Raw genomic sequence first — 19,150 nt, forward strand, 5'->3', positions numbered from 1 at the left:
CAGCTCCTGGAGGTGCGCGCCCCATCCTTGCAACGAAGCATCCGTCGTCATCACATATTTGTGATTCTGAGGAACAAAGTTGAGACCCTGATTCAAGTTCTTCTGAACCTTCCACCATGACATGGCCACCTTCATACGGTGAGTGATGGTAATCCGATCTTCGAAGGTTCCTTTGGATTGAACCCACTGCTCGTCTAGATGTTCCTGCAAGGGTCTCATTTGAAGACGGCAGTTTGGAACCAGTGGGATGCAAGAGGACATCATCCCCAACAAGGATTTGTACATCCGCACAGAAGTGCACCTTTTTGTTTGAAGGGATGTTGCAAGGCTTATTATCTTTCTCATCCTTTCCTCGGAAGGGTATGCTTTCGTTTCCTTGGTGCATATCCAAGCCCCTAGGAATTGAATGCCCTGAGCTGGAATCAGTGAAGACTTTTCCAAGTTGGTCCTTAAACCCAACCGATGGAAAAGGCGGATGCAGCACTGAAGGGACTTTCTGGCTCTTGTGAATGATGGGCCTGTTACCAGCCAGTCGTCCAGATATGGGTAAATGCAATGCCCCTTCAATCTTAAGTGGGCCGCCACCGGGGCCATGCATTTGGTAAACACCCTCGGGCCGACTTGAGGCCAAATGGCAACACTTTGAATTGGAAATGGCGACTCTCCACGGCAAATCTTAGGTATTTCCTGTGCTTCCGATGGATTGGGATATGGAAGTATGCATCCATGAGGTCCAACGAAGCCATGAAGTCTTTCCTTCTTAACAGTAGGAGGATCTCCTGTAACGAGAGCATTTGGAAGGGAATTTTCTTTATATATTGATTCAGATCCCTTGAATCCAATACCTGTCTCCACTTCGTAGTTTGCTTCTTCTTGATGAGGAAGAAATGCGAATAGAAGCCTTTCCCTCGGTGTTGTTGAGGTACTTCATCTATAGCCCCCTTCTGCAAAAGTGAATGGACCTCCTTTTGCAGTTCCTGACGATGTTGATGGTGTCTGAGCACCGGGGGATGATCTGGTGGTATTTGTATAAACTCCAGGGTATGGCCTTTGCTTATAACATCCAAAACCCATTTGTCCGATGTTATGGACATCCAATTGTCAAAGAAGAGAGACAGATAATGGTCGTTCTCCGGGATCTGCTGTGTGGGGAGCGCCAGCAGTAAATCATTGTCGCCTGTTAGATTGTTGATTCCTTCCTCTATTGGAAGATTTGCCTATGGATTGCTGCTGGAAAGAGGAATTTGAAGGCCTGTATTGATTGCCTGTATTGTATTGCTTATATCCCTGCTGGTTATAAGGCTGATATCTGTTGGATGGAAATGAAGATCTCTGATTAAACTGGCTCCTTGCACCTCTTTTACGAAAGGAATGGAACCTTCCTTGCTGAAGTGATCCTAGCGCCCTAGCAGTGTCCGTATCTAACTTGATGCCCTGCAGCGCCTCATCAACATGTTTGCCAAAGAGATTTTCGCCATCGAAAGCCATGTCGACAATCTTCGCCTGTACCTCAGGACGGAATGATGTAGCCTTCAGCCAACCCTGTCTTCGGAGAGAAACTGCTCCTGCCATCTGTCTGAAGGCCATAGAAGAAACATCCATGGCAACCTCAATGGATTCCGCGGCCGACTTTGCCCCATCACGGAAAATAGCAGCTGCTTCCTCTTTTTTATCCTCTGGGAGTGCAGCCATAAGGGGTGCCAAATCCGACCACATTTGCCTGTTAAAACGGCTAATCAAGGCCATCGCATTGGCCGCCTTAATAGTGGAGGCTGCCATGACCACAAACATCTTCCCGGCTCCATCCATCCTCCGTCCCTCTTTGTCTGGCGGCACCATAGAATTAGCCACTGGGTTCTTAGAATTCCTCTGAGCTGCTTGTGTCACCACCGACTCCGGTCTTGGGTGACCTATCAGGCAGGCCGGAGAAGACTCTGGTGCTCTATACTTCTTTTCGATTCTAGGAACCGAAACTGCGATGGAGGCCGGCGTCTTCAAAATCTTTAGTTCCTCTTCGCACAGATGAGGGATGGTCGGGATTGAGCGAGCAGACTTTCTGCCGTCATCTTTAAAATCATATAAGAAACATTCAGTTTCTTTGACCTCCATGTCCAGGTCAAAACTCTTGGCTGCTTTTTCCATAATGTCATGGAAACCTCCTATATCCTGTGGAGGAGAAGTGGTTGGCGGAGGAGTAGGTGAAGGATGAGACGGCAAGACGTATTCATGCTATTCCTGACCTACCGTAGAATCCTGAAGGATTTCACCTTCCTCATGTTGCTCGTCATCGTCAGTGTCCGTTAGGTCATCCCTGATCGTGACCACTGGAGGTGACCTCACAGACTGTGTGTGAGGAGTAGAATGGGTTCTCGGAGGCTGTGTTGCAGGTGCCGGCGTAGAGGGTATAGGCTTATTCGCCTCTGGGAAACGACGATAATAGTCGTTAATCATGAACCTCAGGTCAGAAACCAAAGCCGTAGGAATAGAGACTGACTCTTCTCGCGACTCCTCTCGCGACTCTTCCTGCTGCTCCTCTTCCTCAGCATAGTCACAAGTCTCCTGGAAAGATTCATATCTTGCAGATTGAGACTGAGCTCTCTCCTTAAAGGAAAACACCTCCTCATCGTCTGTGTCCTGGCTCTTTATTTTAAGTTGCGAAGGACTGTAGGCCACTCCAGACGACTCCTCTCCTTCTGAATCCTGCTCCAGCAAAGAAGATGGGGGTAGAGGCGAAATCTGCGTCCACGACGTGAATTCCGCAGATTTGCTTATGGTCGCCGAACCTCTCGAAGACTGAAATGAGCGAAAGGATATCATAGTCTTCGATTGCGGTGATTTGAACGCCTTTGCCCTTGAAATTACACTCATCGTCGACGGAGACGTCGTCGACGAAGTCATCGTCGACGGAGCCGACGTCACTAAAGCCATCGTCGACGACTTCGACACCGATTTCGTCGTCGACGGTCTCGTCGACGGTCTCGTCGTCGATGGTGTCGTCGGCGGTTTCTTCGTCGACAGTATGATCAAGCTCGTCGACGTAGTCGTCGTCGATACGGTCTTAGCTCCAGTCGTCGACGCAGCTGTCGTCGTCGAAATAGTCGTTGTCGCCGGTGAAGTCGTAGACGGAGCTGAAGTCTTTGCCACAGATTTTACAGCAGAAACCAGGGAACTGGTCGATGGAGCAGAACCTGCCCCCTTCTGACCTGACGACTTCTTGATGGGAGTAGGGGGAAGAGAAGAGGCTTCCTTCACCTTAGATTTAGCCTTCTTAGACTCCACCATTTCCTCAGAATGTGAGGCCTTTCTCTTTTTAGGCGTTAAAGGAGCAGAGTCCTCACCAGAATCTGAATCTGATGCGGCCTTCTTCTTCTGAAGCCACAACAGCAGACGAGCCTCTCTGTCCCTCAGAGTTTTAGCAGAGAAGGTTCTACAATATTTACAATCCTTAGCCACATGCTTTGGATGAAGTCAGTATAAGCAGTCCTTGTGAGGGTCTTCAGAGAAAAGCCTGGCCTTTCCACAGGATCTGCAAGGCCTGAAAAGACTCTTTTTAGAGCTTTCAGCCATCATAAAAGAAATAGGTACTCACAATACCTTAATCCAGAAGATTATACAGTTGAAAAACCAAAGGTCAATAGTTCACACTGGAACAGCAAACTGAGCAAAGCTCAGGGAGACTCCTTTCTCACACGAAGGCGGTTGGAAATCTGAGGCAGGAAGCTTCTGCTGGGGAGTGTGAGGGCAGGGCAGCAATGCTGATTGGCTGACTTTTGGACCAAACAATGAGGAGGTCTGGTTACCAAACACTACAGTCCCTAGGGGCTTTTCTATGCAGTTTTCTTCTCTATGATACTGCTTTGGTCATTCTGTTACCGTGGGACTCCCACCATGACGACGGGGAAGATACAAGCATGTGAATCTATGAAAGATGTAATACTGGAGAATAGGGTATTATACACAAGTATCACAAGAGCTTTTTCCTTTGGAGAAAATATATATTCCTATGTGTTTTATATGTTTCATCTATTCCATTCATTCCCAGTCACTAACATCCTCTGCATTCATCGGAAGCGAGACCATATATGCCTTTACAGATAATCGTGACAACTACAAGTTTAAATAAAAAGGTACAAATCGATTTATTGTTAAAAAACTCCTGGAATACAGAGATTAAAAAGAAGACCGCTTTACATAATAACGTTGGTGTCTTACACTCAATTGCGAAAAAATTTTTTTAACAAATCCAAGTTAAACATTTTAAAAACCAACACTCTAAAGCAACGTACACATCCGTGGGGAAAAACTTGTATGCGCTAGGGCCTGGTACTGTTCAATTCATCAAATACTCTTTGACCATAGCCACCTGACAGATTGTGTACTTTTCAAAAAGCCATTGACGCGTTTCGATAGATGCTTATCACACCATCTTTTTCAAGACACAGAAACTTTTTGTACTCTCAAAAAAATACCATAAACATATGATCAGTTAAAAAACCTCTCCAAGTCGGTGGTGGCTGCTCCCTTAGCCCTATGCCTATGCTTCACGGATAATAGGGGGTTGATGCCTCTTGTTTCTTATTTGGATTGTAATTTCAATCCTTGAAGTTGGTCTACAATCGGCAGGAAGATGATAATATGAGTCTTAGACTGTCCCACCGAATAGTTAAAAATCAGGGCTGGTGTTATGGTTTATTTAGCTCAATGATGATGGGCAAAGATTGTATCTTCTGATTGGAGTAGTTCTTTTATAAGTCGTCACTCTATCTGCCACCCGTAGCGTACAAAATTTCTGGCCCACCGATTGACTCTGGTAGCTGCCGAACGTTTTAGCCTTCTTAGGAAAAGGGTATATATTGATATCCACTGTCACCTTCTTGAATTGTAAGGGTTCAGGCTCCCCTGTATTAATTAGGGTTATTATAGCTGCACGCTCCTGCATCGTGTCTGGCTTTTCTTACCCGATTGACATAGTGTTTTTTGTCTTTTTTGATATTGTAATGATGCTTCTTAGCCCCTCCAGATAACAGATCTGGAGCCGGTGGTATGTGAATAACTTCCTTTATTTATATTCTATACAGGAGAGCGCCGGGATGTCCGATGCCCTCAGGGGTTTTCTCCCGACTCGCGCTGTGCAGCGCAATCGGGAAAATGGCCGCCTCGCACGCTACGTATTCACGTAGCGTGCAACACTAGAGCGCGACTCTTCATATCTCCCCCTTTTAGTACCCCAACATAAATCACAGAGTCTCTACATGTGTTGAGCTATTTTTCTTCCTCCAGTTCATAGTCTCGAAACCTTGCAGGCCTCACAACCGCTCTGCCCACGCGTGTGCGCCTTACCAGGGTGGAGATAACTTCTCCGGAACAGTTCTCGGCAGGGCTCACCGCCTTCCCCTCCGATGTACTCGGCCATTCTCTCCGCGGGGTCTCTCTTTCTTCTCCAAGGTGTTTTTCTGTTCCAGACACCTCACCGTCCCTCAGCTCTTCACTCTGTACTCCCGCTTCCATGCTACCTTCTCCTTCCAGGCTGTCGGGTTCGTTTCCCAGTGACCTCGGTTCCATTGCTGTTCTTTCTCTTTGTTCGGGTGCCCGTTCCAGAATCTTACTGCATCGGGACATGCGATCTTGGGACCACACATTCCCGTCGCTGAGCAACGCCGCTCTGTCGTAGACTTCCTTCACTTGTAGTGGTTGACTGTATTTGCTGTCTCCTTTTTTTCTAAGTACTGCCAGTTTAACTCTGACCCATTCCCCTCTTTCCAGGGTTGTTTCCTTCACGTTCCTTCTCCTGTTGTAGCGTTCCGTATATATCCGCTGAACCTTTTCTAGATTGTGCTGCACCACCGCCGGGGACCATTTACTTGTCACGGTCTTTTCCTTCCACACCAGATTGTTCTTTGTGAAAGGGTCCCTACCCCTCAAGATCTGGAAGGGGCTGTACCCCCGTGCTCGTAGGAGTGATGCGGTAGGCCCATATCATGCTTTGTATTTCTTTCTCCCAGTCTTTTCCCATCATGATGGCGGCTTGAATGGAACCCATTAGAACTCTGTTAAAACGTTCCACTTGTCCATTTCCAGCAGGGTGGTATATGGATGTGTGCTTGGTTTTGATGCCATTCCTCTCCATGTATTTGTACCATTTCTCAAGGGTGAACTGTGGACCGTTGTCACTTAGGATGGATCTGGGTATGCTTCCCTGAGGAAAATAGAAGTTAGGAATCGAAGTTCCGTGCCGGTGTCCATTTCTTTCTGCCCATATACTTCTGGCCATTTCGAGTATCTGTCAATGACAATGCGTAGGTATTTCGGGGTGCCCTGGGTATCTAATATGGGTCCCAGAATGTCTATTGATATCTCCTCCCAGGGGTTTGTCGGATTTACAAACTTTCCTAAGGCAGGTCTCAGGGGTGTCATAGTCTTGTCTGCTCGTTGACACTGGTCGCATTCCCTCACATGTCTCTCTATTTGGATGTCCATTCCTGGCCACCAGTACATCTGCTTTGTCCTCTTTTTGGTATTTATGATTCCTAGATGTCCTTCATGTAGTATTGCCAACAGGTGTGGTACCAGCATGGTTGGGGGAACAACTTTGTCCCCTCTGTACATGAAAGTGCCTTTGTCATCCAGGGACGATTCTTCTCGTACTTCATAAAACTTCTTGAGCGGTGTCCTTAGGTGTTTCTTTTCAGGCCATCCCCGAAGGATGCATTCCTTTACTTCCTGGATATCTTGGTCTTCTTCATATGCTTTCAACCACTCCTGGTTGCTAATTACCTTCTCCGGGTCTTCTGTCAAAGCCACAATCTCCTCGCTCTCTTCTACACCTTCAGGTGCTCTCTCCATTGCAGCAGCTCTACTGAGGTAGTCCGCTACCCTGTTCCTCTTTCCCGGGATATATTCCACGTCATATCTGTATTCTAGTAGTTTTAGTGTCATCTTGGCTATTCGAGGGGTGGCGCTCGCATGCACACTCGACGTGAGTACCTTGACGAGGGGTTTATGGTCAGTTCTGAGTTGAAACCTCGTGCCCCACAGGTACTGGCGTAATTTCCACATGGCCCATACCATGGCCAGCATCTCTTTCTCTATGATGCTGAATTTTTGCTCTGTGGGTGAGAAGGCCCTGGACGCGAAGTTGAGAGTTTCCATTGTTCAGTTCCTTCCTTCTTGCATAAGAACTGCTCCCAGTCCCTTATCGCTAGCATCCGTCGTCAGCACTGACAGTCCTTGGGGATCATATCCCTGCAGGGGAATGGCTCGGCTGATATCGTTCTTCAGTCCATTGAATTCTTTCTGTGTCTCTTCCGTCCATGTGAATGCTGTCCTGTCCCTTATGAGTTGCCTTAGATGGTGCGTCTTCGTGGCAAAATGTTGCACGAATTTGCTGTAGTATTCAGCCATCCCTAAAAAGGATCTCACATCTTCCTTGCTAGATGGTGGTGGCGCGTCACGAATGGCTTTGACATTCGCTCTTTTCGAAGTGATGCCAAGTTCTCCTATCTTGTGTCCCAGGTAGGTGACTGAGGTCATTCCCAGTCGGCCCTTCTCCCACTCCGCAGTTAAGCCCTTTTCTTCTAGGACTCACAGTACCAGGTCTAGTTTCTTGTCATGATCTTTTAGGTCTTTCCCCATCACCAATATATCGTCCTGGAAGTACTGTACTCCTTCGATGTCTATGAATAGGCGGTGCAATAGTTTCTGAAACAACGCCGCTGCCGATGCAAGTCCGAACGGCATTCTGCGGAATTGGTAACACCCAAAAGGTGTTATGAACGACGTTAGTCTCCGGCTCTCCGGGTGCAAAGCTATTTGGTGATAGGCTGAGGTGAGATCAATGGTGGAGAACCATTTCACTCCCTTTGTCTTCGCCAACATTTCTTCGATGCGGGGTAACGGGAATTTCTCCACGACAATGCACTTGTTTCGCTTTCTAAAGTCTACGCAGAGCCGGACCTTTCCTTTGGGTTTCATCGCCCCACCAGTTTATGGGTTCGATGATTCCATTTTCCTCCAATCTGCGTAGCTCTTGTTGTACTGCCTCTCGTACCGCGATGGGAACATTCCGCACCTTGTGAGAAACCGGTGGGAGACTTCTTTGAGTTCTATTCTATGTGTGAATTTCTCCAATTTGCCGACCTTTCCTTCAAACACCCTGGGGAAGTCTCTCTTCATTTTCTCGAAATCCGGCCAATGCTCGGGTGCTGTCATCAGTACTTGCGTGTCTCCTCCTGGATCCAGCTGTATGCCTAGGTCTCCTTGGTCCATCCACCCTAAGACCGATGGCCCCTTTTCTGCCAAATACAACTTGCACTCTGCACTCCGTCCATTGAATTCAAAGGTTAGTGCTCTGTAGCCCACCATGGGGATCGGTTCTCCCGTGTACGTGACTGGTCTTATGTCCGGAGGTTCTAACCGTGGGCCTAGACTGGGTCTGAACTTCTCATTCCACACTGCTCTTTGGACGATGGTATACGGGGACCCAGAGTCTGCTACAATTCTGATCTGCACTCCTCCTATCGTCATGTCACATTGCGGCTTGCGGGACCGTTGGCCGTCTATGCCCAGTACTTTGCCATCCACGCACAGTACTGTGTCATCTTCCTCTTGCTCTTTGCCTTCTGCTTCTTCCAGATCTTGTTCTACATATTTCACAGTGTTGCGACCAGTCTTCCGGCGACACACTTTCGCGTAGTGTCCTACTATGCCGCAGAACATACACTTCGCCCGGAACGACAGGCATCTTTTGTCGTAGGCCTCGTGGGCCTGACTGCCACATCGGTAGCACACATTCTTGCCTCCTCTGTTCTGCTTCCCTTGCTGCGCTGGTTTCCCGGGCCATCTGTTGGGTCCTCTGTTACTTGCCGTCGGGGTTTTGCTCCATCCTGCTGGTGCTTCATCGTCTACCTTGTTCACCCTGGGTCTCGGAACTGGTTCCCTCTTTGCTGCGTCGGTGCACCTTTTTGTCAATTCAGCCTTTTTCACCATGGCGATCACCTCCTTTAGCGTGGTGTCTCCACTGGCCCACAATTTGTCTTGCACAGTTTTGTTGGTGGTGTGCATGACTATCTGGTCTTTTATGAACTCATCATGCAGTGCGTCGAACTTGCATGTCGTCGCCAGTTTCTTCAACGCAGCTACATATTCGTCGATTGACTCACCCGTTTCTTGCTTCCTCTGCTGGAAATTGTATCGGTCGATAGACGTGGACACTGCAGGTCGGTAGTGATTGTTCAGCTCTTCTATGGCATGTCCGAACACATCATCGTCATCGGCTTGTCTGGGCATAGGTACTAAGTTCTGAAATACTCTAATCCCTTCGGGGCCCAAGTTGTGTAGGAGTATCCTCTTCTTCTTTTTACTTGGAAAAGATTCTCCATGCTCCTCTTCTAGGGCTTCAATGTAGTTCATGATATACTCTCTCCAGTCCTACCACTTCATCAGAGGCTCTCCTGGTATGGGTAGGAATGGTATCAGCGTCATCAGTGATGATGCCTGCGCACTCATTTGGGCGCATCTCGCTGGTTCTATCTCCTGGCCTCTCGGGCTGCCCGGCGCTTGCTTCCTCACCCTGCGCTGGTTGCAGTTGGGGACCCTCTGCACCCCTTACACTGTCTCTCACTGGCACCGCCCGGGCCACCTCCTGGTTTAGTGCCTTCCCGGTTTGGCCTCCACCCTGGTGTTTCCACCAGCTCTTCTTCCCCCTTCTATGTTGCAGGGGTCACTGTGGGGCTTGTTTCTGTCTCCCTTTTATTTCACGCCTCTGTGTCTTTTGTACCTGGTTGTTGTGAGCTATGCTCTCCTTTGTGACCTCCTGTACCTCTGCCACGCTCTCCTGCTGTACCTGTTTGTTTTTTCCTCGTGGCTCTGCCTGTTCTTCCTATGTGGGGTCTGGGGCCTCGTGGTGCTGGGTTCTTTCTTCTTTCCTCGTTTTTTTTCCCTTTGTTTTGCTGCCACCCTTGTCGCCACTGTAATGATGCTTCTTAGCCCCTCCACATAACAGATCTGGAGCTGGTGGTATGTGAATAACTTTTTTTATTTATATTCTATACAGGGGAGCGCCGGGACGTCCTATGCCCTCAGGGGTTTTCTCCCGACTCGCATTGTGCAGCGCGATCGGGAAAATGGCCGCCTCGCACGCTACGGCATCACCTAGCGTGCAACACTAGAGCGCAACTCTATAGATATGTACTCTCTTTTCATTTAGAGTGTTGTTCAAATGTTTTTTCGGAATTGAGTTTAGGACACCAACATTATTATGTAAAGCTGTCTTCTTTTTAATATGTGTACTCTAGGAGTTTTTTAACAATAAATCGATTTGTACTTTTTTTTTAAACTTGTAGTTGTCATGATTATCTGTAAGGGCATATATGGTCTCACTTCCGATGAATGCATAGGATGTTAGTGACTGGGAATGAATGGAGTAGATTAAACATATAGACAGATAGGATTATATATTTTCTCCAAAGGAAAAGGCTCTTGTGATACATATCGAATCAGGGAGAGTAGAATTACATACGGAAATTCTGTTACACTTGACTCACAACCAGAGCCTACATCACATATAAACGCAATCTCATTTCAACTTACCTCCGTTCCAGCAAAGAGAAAAGTGTTAAAATTTTCCATAATTTTGGAAGACTTTGCCGACGGTGCCCTCAGGCTGTCATACTCAATCGCACTTTCAGATTTTTCTTCTGTGATTTGATGCAGAGATTTCTCTTTAGAATGAGCTAAAAGACAAAGATTCAAATCAATCAATCTGCTTCCAGTGTAGACATAAATTGCTTTCTATTATTTGTTTTCTGTATTTTTTCACTGCATTATAAACCACAGATTCCTCACCTTGTGAATATACCAAGTTACCGGGCAGGAATCAGAAACTCAAAAAGCAGTGCTCCTGTATGCCAGTAGGTGGTACTGTGCGACTCCACACCAACTTCATTCCACTCTAGCAATGACGAGTGGATCAGTATATATGTGTAACTAATGCACACTGAAATCAGTTTCTTTCTGAAGCTTGTCTGCACCCTCAGATATGAAGCCCATTATCAGACTGGAAGGGCCATTATGCAGATACCTAAATTGGGACCTTTTTAGATGCAAATGGAGACCAATCCACAAAATGGGGAGGTGGGAAAGCAGTGTGAAATCTTTAGTTAGATAGAGTATCTGAGTGTTCATGATAATAAGTAACTTGTTCTGGATTGCAATATATCCGAAATAAAGTCAATTTGATTTGATTTGAAGTAACTTGTTCTTCTGGTGGATACTTCTAACTGTAGGTTCCTCACTCTGCGAACAGATACAAAAGCAGTACCTCCCAATGTGGGAGATTTGTGGAAAAGCTTAGATCAAAAGGTCCTACCAAATGGGCAAAGTTCGGTAGGATGTCACAGACCTGGCTGTTAAGGCAATTTTGCTTCATTAACGTGCGCACGGATGCCCAAGTAGCAGCCTGTCCGATATCCAGGACAGGTACTCTACATGCCAACGCAATGATAGAAGCCTTAGTTCTGGTAGAATGAGTCCTCAGTCCTTCTGGCGTCTGCTTTTTCGTCAATGCATAGCACATTCTAATACAGAGGATTAACCACTGTGAGATGCACTGCTTCTGCACTATCGTGCCCTTTTTGCCCCAGAGAACCCCACAATGAGCTGACTGTCGACCTGATGTCCCTTGATACAATCAATGTAAAAGATAAGTGCTCTCTTGGGGTTCAAGCAATAGAGTGTCTCCTCCTCTTTCGAGGGATGAGCAAGATTACAGAAAAAAGGTGGTATAAAGCAGCTGGATCTAAATGGCTTGAAGCTCACCCAAATGATGTGCTGGTGTTATCACAAACATAAAGACGGTGTTTTAAGGTCAGGAGGGGAAATGTACAACTGTGCATTGGCTTTAAGTAAGGTAAGACTGGGACCTCTGACTGCTGAAGATGGCAGCAACCACCTCCATCCCCTTAGTGAATACCTGAGGAACACTGGTGAGGCTGGAAGAGAGCACAGCAAACAAAGTGCTTGAGTGCCACCTTGAAACACAGGTAGTAAGTACTTGTGGGCCTGCAGGACAGTGAGGTGAAAATAGGCGTCCTGCAGGTATAACTCCACCATCTAGTCTCTGGAATCCAGGCCAGATAGAATCTGAACCAGTGTGAGCATCTTAAAGTTGTTCTTGCACAGAAAGCCGTTGAGAGGGAAAAATCCAAATTAGGACAAAGTCCTCCATCCTTCATTGGCAACATCTAGTTTCACTTCAGAGGCCAATCAATCAATCAATCAATCAATCAATCAATCATTTGTAAAGCGCACTACTTACCCGTGAGGGTCTCAAGGCGCTGGGGGTGAGGGGTGCTGCTACTGCACGAAGAGCCAGGTCTTGAGGAGTCTTCTGAAGGTAAGTAGGTCTTGGATCTGCCATAGGTGGGTGGGGAGGATGTTCCAGGTCTTGGCGGCGAGGTGGGAGAAAGATCTGCCGCCGGAAGTCGCTCTTTAGATACGGGGGACTGCAGCGAGGGCGAGGCTGACGGAGCGGAGCTGGCGGGTGGGGGTGTCGCCTGTTGAGGCATGCTGGCCCAGTGTTGTGGAGTCCTTTGTGTGCGTGGGTGAGGAGCTTGAAGGTTATCCTCTTGTTGATGGGGAGCCAGTGCAGGTCTCTCAGGTTGGGTGTGATGTGGCTGCGACGGGGGATGTTGAGGATTAGACGTGCAGAGGCGTTCTGGATGCGGTGCAGCCGTCTCAGGAGTTTGGCCAAAGATCCTGCGTAGAGTGTTTTTCCGTAGTTGAACCTGCTGCTGATGAGGACCTGGGTGACCGATCTTCTCATATCGGTGGGGATCCACTTGTAGATCCTGCGGAGCATATGGAGGGTGTTGAAGCAGGAGGAGGAGACGGCGTTGATCTGCTTAGTCATGGAGAGGGTGGAGTCGAGGATGACCCCAAGGTTGCGTGTGTGGTCGTTGGGTGTTGGGGCTTTTTCCAGTGCGGTTGGCCACCAGGAGTCGTCCCAGGTCGAAGGGGTGGATCCGAGGATGAGGACCTCCGCCTTGTCCGAGTTCAGCTTCAGTCAGCTGGTCCTCATCCATTCAGCGACGGCCTTCACTCCTTTGTGGAGGTTGGTTTTGGCGGTGTGAGGGTCTTTGGTGATGGAGATGATCAGCTGGGTGTCATCGGCATGGGAGATGATGTTGAGGTCGTGCTGTCGGGCGATGTTGGCGAAGGGTGCCATGTAGATGTTGAACAGCTTTGGGCTGAGGGATGAGCCCTGGGGTAAGCCGCAGATGATCTCGGTGGCATCGGAGCGGAAGGGGGGAGGAAGACGCTCATGTTCTGCCGGAAAGGAAGGATGTGGTCCAGTCCAGGGCCTTCTCTTGGATCCCGGCGTCGTGGAGGCGTGATCGTAGTGTGCGGTGGCAGACTGTGTCGAAGTTGGCTGACTGGTCCAGGAGGATGAGGGCCGCTGTATCTCTGTTGTCTAGCAGGGTCCTGATGTCATTGGTGGCGGTGATGAGGGCGGTTTCGGTGCTGTGGTTGCTGCAGGACCTGGACTGGGACGGGTCTAGGATGCTGGTCTCCTCAAGGTAGTGGGTCAGTTGTTCGTTGACTGGAAACGGGAGCAGGGAGATGGGCCGGAAGTTCTTGAGGTCCTTGGGGTCCGCCTTGGGATTCTTGAGTAAGGCGTTGATCTCGGCATGCTGCCAGCTTTCCGGGAAGGTTGCTGTCTCGAAGGAGACGTTGATTACTTTCCGGAGATGGCGTGCGATGGCTTTGCAGGCTTTGTTGAAGACGTGGTGTGGGCATGGGTCTGACGGTGATCTGGAGTGGATGGTGTTCATGGTCTTGCTGGTATTGTCGTCGTTTATGTAGGTCCAGGAGAGCAGGCGGTTGGTGCGGGTGGTGGTCGTGGGGGCAGAGGTCTCAGTGGTTGTCGGGGCGGTCGTGACGTTGAAGCTGTCGTGGATGTCGACGATCTTGCCATGGTAGAAGGTGGCCAGCGAGTCGGACAGGTCTTGCGAAGGTGGGTTGTCGGTGGTATTGGAGTTGGGGTTGGAGAATTCCTTCATGATGTTGAAGAGCTCTTTGCTGTTGTGTGCGTTGTTGTCTAGGCGGTCTTTGAATGAGGTCCTTTTGGCGAATCTGATGAGGTGATGTCTGCGGGTGGTGTTCTTGTGGGCTTCGTAGCTTTCCGGTGTTCGTTCGCAGAGCCAGTTCCTCTCCAGTTTTCGGCATGTTCGTTTGGAGGCCTGGAGGTCTTCGGTGAACCAGCTGGCTTTCTTGCTGGTGTGACTGTCGGAGGGTTTCTTGAGCGGGGCGAGGGTGTTGGCGCAGTCGTAGATACACTGACGTAGGTTGCGGGCGTCGGTGTCGGTGGGGTCGGAGGGTGGGCTCTGGGTTAGGGTGGTGGTTAGCCGGTCTTCGGTGACTTTGCTCCAGCAGCGGCGGGGCATCTGTTGCGTGCGGTGGTGCTTGGTGGGTTGTGGGTTTCAGAAAGGTGAAGTGCATGCAGCGATGGTCGGTCCAGTGGAGTTCGGTGGTGTGGTTGAAGGAGACATGGGGTTTGTGGAGAAGATGGGGTCAAGCATGTGGCCAGCGGCCTGGGTGGGTGTTGTGATGAGTTGTCTGAGTCCGAGGTTGGAAAATTCGTCGATCAGGGTGGTGGAGTTGGTGTCGTTGTTGTTCTCGAGGTGGAAGTTCAGGTCTCCAAGGAAGATGTAGTACGTGGACGTGAGGGGGTGTATGCTGATGATGTCGTCAATGGAGTCGCTGAACTGTGGTTCAGGTCCAGGGGTTCTGTAGACGAGGGTTCCTCTGAGGGTGGTGTTGGGGCCGGTGTGGATCTGGAAGTGCAGGTGTTCGGCGGTGTTGAGGGTGTCGTCAGAGTTGGTAGAGACCTTGAGGGTGGACTTGTGGAAGATAGCGATTCCTTCTCCAACTCCATTGGTGCGGTCTCTGCAGGTGAACTTGTATCCATCAGGGATGGCTATGGCGATGTCTGGTGCTGAGGAGGGGTTCAGCCAGGTCTCCGTCAGGAAGGCGACATCTGGGGACGTTGAGTAGAGTAGTTACCAGAGTTTGACGGCATGTTTGCAGGTGGAACGGGTGTTGAGGAGGATGCATCTGAAGTAGTTTGGTTCTTTCCTGTGCGGTAGTTTGGTGAGGCGGATGCTGGTGAAGCTGCAGTTCTGGCAGGTGAAGGGTTCTTGAGTGCGCTTCGGGGTGGCCCGGTAGCAGGTGTGTTCTCGTCCGGGGTTGAGTGCGTGGAGGGTGCTGGCATGGTAGCGGAGTTGGGCGTGGTGGCATTCGCAAGAGCCAGGGATTCTGGCGCTGGGCGTGGTCCAGGCGCAGACGGGCGCAGACGGGCTTGCCTTAGGCACGCCTGCTGCGTGCAGCCATACAGCGGCCGCTGTGAGAATGGGAGGTGGGAGGGAAGAGGAGCTGGGAGGGGGGAGGGGGGAATCCGTGAATGGGCAAGCAGGGGGCGGGCCGCAGGGGACGCAGCGGCGGGAAGCGGGAAGCGGGACCGGCGAGGAACAGAAGGCAAAACAGGCACAACTGCACAAAATACAGTTACAGAGGGCAAAGAAAGCACAAAATACAGTTACAAAAGGCAAAGAAAGCACAAAATGCAGTTTACAGAAGGTGAAGAAAAAACACAGTAAACCAGGCAAAACAAACCAAAGGCCTACCACTGGCCACCAGGGATGAGGCGCAGGTGGTAGCCTGCTGGTGGAGGCGGGCCTCAAAGTACAGCAGCAGCTGGGATTCAGACACGGGCACAGTCAGGTGGAGCTGCGCAGCGTGGGGAGTGACCTGCCAGTACCCTCTTCATGGCTTCTTTGGCTAAAATCCTGCACCTCATGGTGCAAAGGTGACAGATAGTCCTTTAAAAGCTGCTCTGATAAAGGTGACAGGTGCAGCAGGTCGAAAAGTAATGGTGGGGCATAATCCTGTTCAACAATGTGAAGGGCCCATCTGTGGGATGTGATCTGCCACCGCCGAAGGAGGTGGCTGAATCTGCCTCCTCCGGGATGGCTTAGTGCTTCTAAAGACGCACTGAAGAGGTTTTGAAGTTTTTCCGAGAGGGGGTATGCTACCTTTGATGTCCTGGTCTTTGTGTGTTAAGCACCAGATCCTAACCTCGAAAGCACAGGAAGGCCTATTGTGCAGGATGAGGGGCTTAATGCTGTAGATAAGCAAAGCCTCTGGCATATCCCCTAAAAGGGAAAAAATGATGGGGTAGATTGCAAGGCAGGTGCCATCAGTCCCAAATGAAATGCTATGGCTCAGCTCTTTTTAAAATGTTCCAGGGCCGAGTCTTTCTTTTCACTGAATGGGCAGAAACCAATCAAGGGCATTATTCATTAGGGACACGTGTTGTCGGAGCACCACGCATGCGCCTCCTAGGCATTCAGTGGTGTCTAGCACCGAGTGAGTGGTGAACCTAGCCATATCTCGGCAATCCTGAATGGTTTGGGCCAAGGAAGCCCGTTAGTCTTCTCAGTCTGCAGGCAAGATCCCACCAACAATGTCCCTGAGTACATAGGTGAAAAGTTCCAGAAGGCAGCTAGAGCTGGCTGACCTCAAGCGAAGGTAAGGCGATGAAAACATTCTCTGGCCAAAAGTTTCCATATGTTTGGACTCTTTCAGGAGACGCAGTCTGAAATGTGTTAGGTTTCACTCTGCTGGTGGACGCCTGCACCACCTAACTCTCCAGAGTTGGATGCTAGGTTAAAAACTCAGGACTGCCAGGAGCTGGTCTATGGCAGTGTGCGACATAGCAATTGAGAATGTGGGTTTCACCCACATGCTCATGAGTGTGTCAGTGGGGGCATCTTCGAAGGGTAGACAAGGTTCAATGGGTGCCTGGTAAGGATGAAGGACCTCAGTTAGAACATTTGTTTATACCTCCATAATGGGAGGTGGAAGTCCAGGAGTTCAACAGCTCTCCTAATGACTGTCACAAAGGATGTAGTTTCCTCAGTTGCCAGTCGAGGGGGTAAACAAACACAGTAAAGGGTGAGGTCTCCAATCCCCTGGCATCTTGTAGATCCATGTACCAGTTAGCCTCATTGTAAGATAGGGCAAACTCTTCCTCATTATCCCACTGATTTTGCCATATGACTGAAGGGTCAAAGTCTGAATCAAAAAGATTGTACAATGTCTGTGCATGAATGCACTGTAATGTTATAGTGTCTGAGACAGAAGCAGAGAGTATTGGCTGGGCCACATCCAGATCTGGATGTGGCATCACTCAAGGTTGAGATGAATTTGGCTCAGAGTCGGACATCTGAATAGATCATGGATCCACCTGCAGCACCAGCATCTATGTTCAAGTAACCAGTGCAGATTGTGGCACCAATGTTGGTGCAGAACCTAAAGCAGGTTCAAGGGGCACAGACAATGCTGAGGATAGATCGGCTGGTCGGGACACAACTGAAGGTTCCTGCAGATACATCGGGCCCAAAGCTGTTGCAGAGAGTACCGAAAGCATGCTAAAGACATACATCATGGCCTCTTTAAAAGCTTCAACCTCCTGTAACATTGCTGAGGGACACGGAAACTCATGGAGCATCATAACCCATTTTGGAATAGGCCTCTCATTGGAATGGGTGCCAGACCTGGATACATGGTGACACACTCGAACCTTTTCTGGATAACAAAAGTGGCAGGAAGGGGTGGAGTCCAACTTGGACTTCTTGTGTTTCTTTTTTAACTTACCTGAGGACTTCAACTGCAAAGAAGATCTGTTACAGTAACTACTTTGAGAGCAGGAGCAGACCTGTGCTCATAACTTGGACCAGGGGCGGGACCTGCATTGAGTATTCAGATGTATTGCCATTTAAAGCTTTGCGTTTTCAGATATCTTTCAGATATCTTTTGGGTACAGTCATCTCAGGGCATTGATATGGGCACCGAACCTAATTGGGAACGGTCACAGGAATCTGTTCGTACAGTCTCTACAAGATTTAACTCTGCAGTCATATCGGATGACATGTTCCCTTGCACACTTGAAGAATTTAAGAGAAAAAACATAATAAAAGTCTCTACATACAATGAAGAACAGGAGTGGCACTATGGATCTCTGTCTGAAGGCACGAAAAGAAAGTTACATGGGTAGCGCTTACATGTGGATTCACTCATAACTTCAAGAGTTGGCACAGAGTTGCACTACACCACCTTCTGGAGCGCATGAGCACTGCTTTTTGAGTTTTCAGATGCAGTCTGATGCCTGGGAATATTCTCATGGTGAGGAATCTGAGGTTAGAAGTAACCTTCAGAACTAGATCACACACATTAAGTTACGTTCACTGTGGCACCACTGTCTATACGTATGTTGCATTAATTGTACACTTAACTAGTATAGACATTTTGAGAACTGCATTTATGTTGAGCACTTACAAGTGGTATCTTGTGAAAGATATATGTCTTCCTAAGGATTATTAGATATAGTTTGAGTAAAACTAGAGATCTATCATTCCACATTTAGTTGTACATTACTTTCTCTGTGGTCACCCCACACAAGACTTGGTTACCTTTATGGTAAATTGCCTACTTTTAGTCACTAGACTGTTTCCCATTATCAATCTCTGAGTATCCCTGGTTCCTACTGGTGGTATCAGAAACTGTTTCTACAGCTGTTTAATGCAGAGCTTTTGTGTTTGAGGATGGCATCTGCATGTATGTGATATGCAGCTCCTTCCATCCCTGAGCACTGGTGCCCCTCAGCAGTTCCTTCTTATTTAAGAAGGGGGCCAATCCACATGTATGTTCTCACTGACAGCAGGGGAGTTGTCAGTAAGAGGCTGTCAACAATGGGAAAGACCCATCTGAGTAAAAGTAATGAAGCCACCTTAAAGGAAATTAGGGGCCTGATGTAGAGTTTGGAGGACAAATGCATAATATTTTATGGCGCATGTAATAGGGCGGACAGGACACTGGTCATATTTTTGAAAGTCTACCAAACTCTAAATCGGGCCCTAAGAGTTTGGACTCTTCCTCATTCTCATCCTGAGTTTAGATTTGTGAGCAACTGAGAAACAGAAAAGGAGGAGATAAAGGAAGGCATAAAGGCACAGTTAAGGTCTAGGAGAACAAGCAGCAAAGTCTACTGAAACACACCAGTCGAATAAGTTACTTACCTTCGATAATGCATTAT

At 48.7% G+C, this 19,150-nt stretch overlaps 1 protein-coding gene across 1 annotated transcript in view; it reads right to left on the bottom strand.

Moving 5' to 3' along the window:
- Nucleotides 1–19,150, bottom strand: part of DNAI3 (dynein axonemal intermediate chain 3) — a 1,062,540-nt gene that overhangs the window by 336,705 nt on the left and 706,685 nt on the right. The window contains exon 17 of the mRNA XM_078645562.1: nucleotides 10,588–10,730. Coding sequence (XP_078501688.1) covers nucleotides 10,588–10,730 — 143 coding nt within the window. The remainder of the gene's footprint in view (nucleotides 1–10,587; nucleotides 10,731–19,150) is intronic.

This window comes from Lissotriton helveticus, chromosome 1_1 (assembly GCF_964261635.1).
Source record: "Lissotriton helveticus chromosome 1_1, aLisHel1.1, whole genome shotgun sequence".
In the NCBI taxonomy this organism is placed as follows: Eukaryota; Metazoa; Chordata; class Amphibia; order Caudata; family Salamandridae; genus Lissotriton; species Lissotriton helveticus.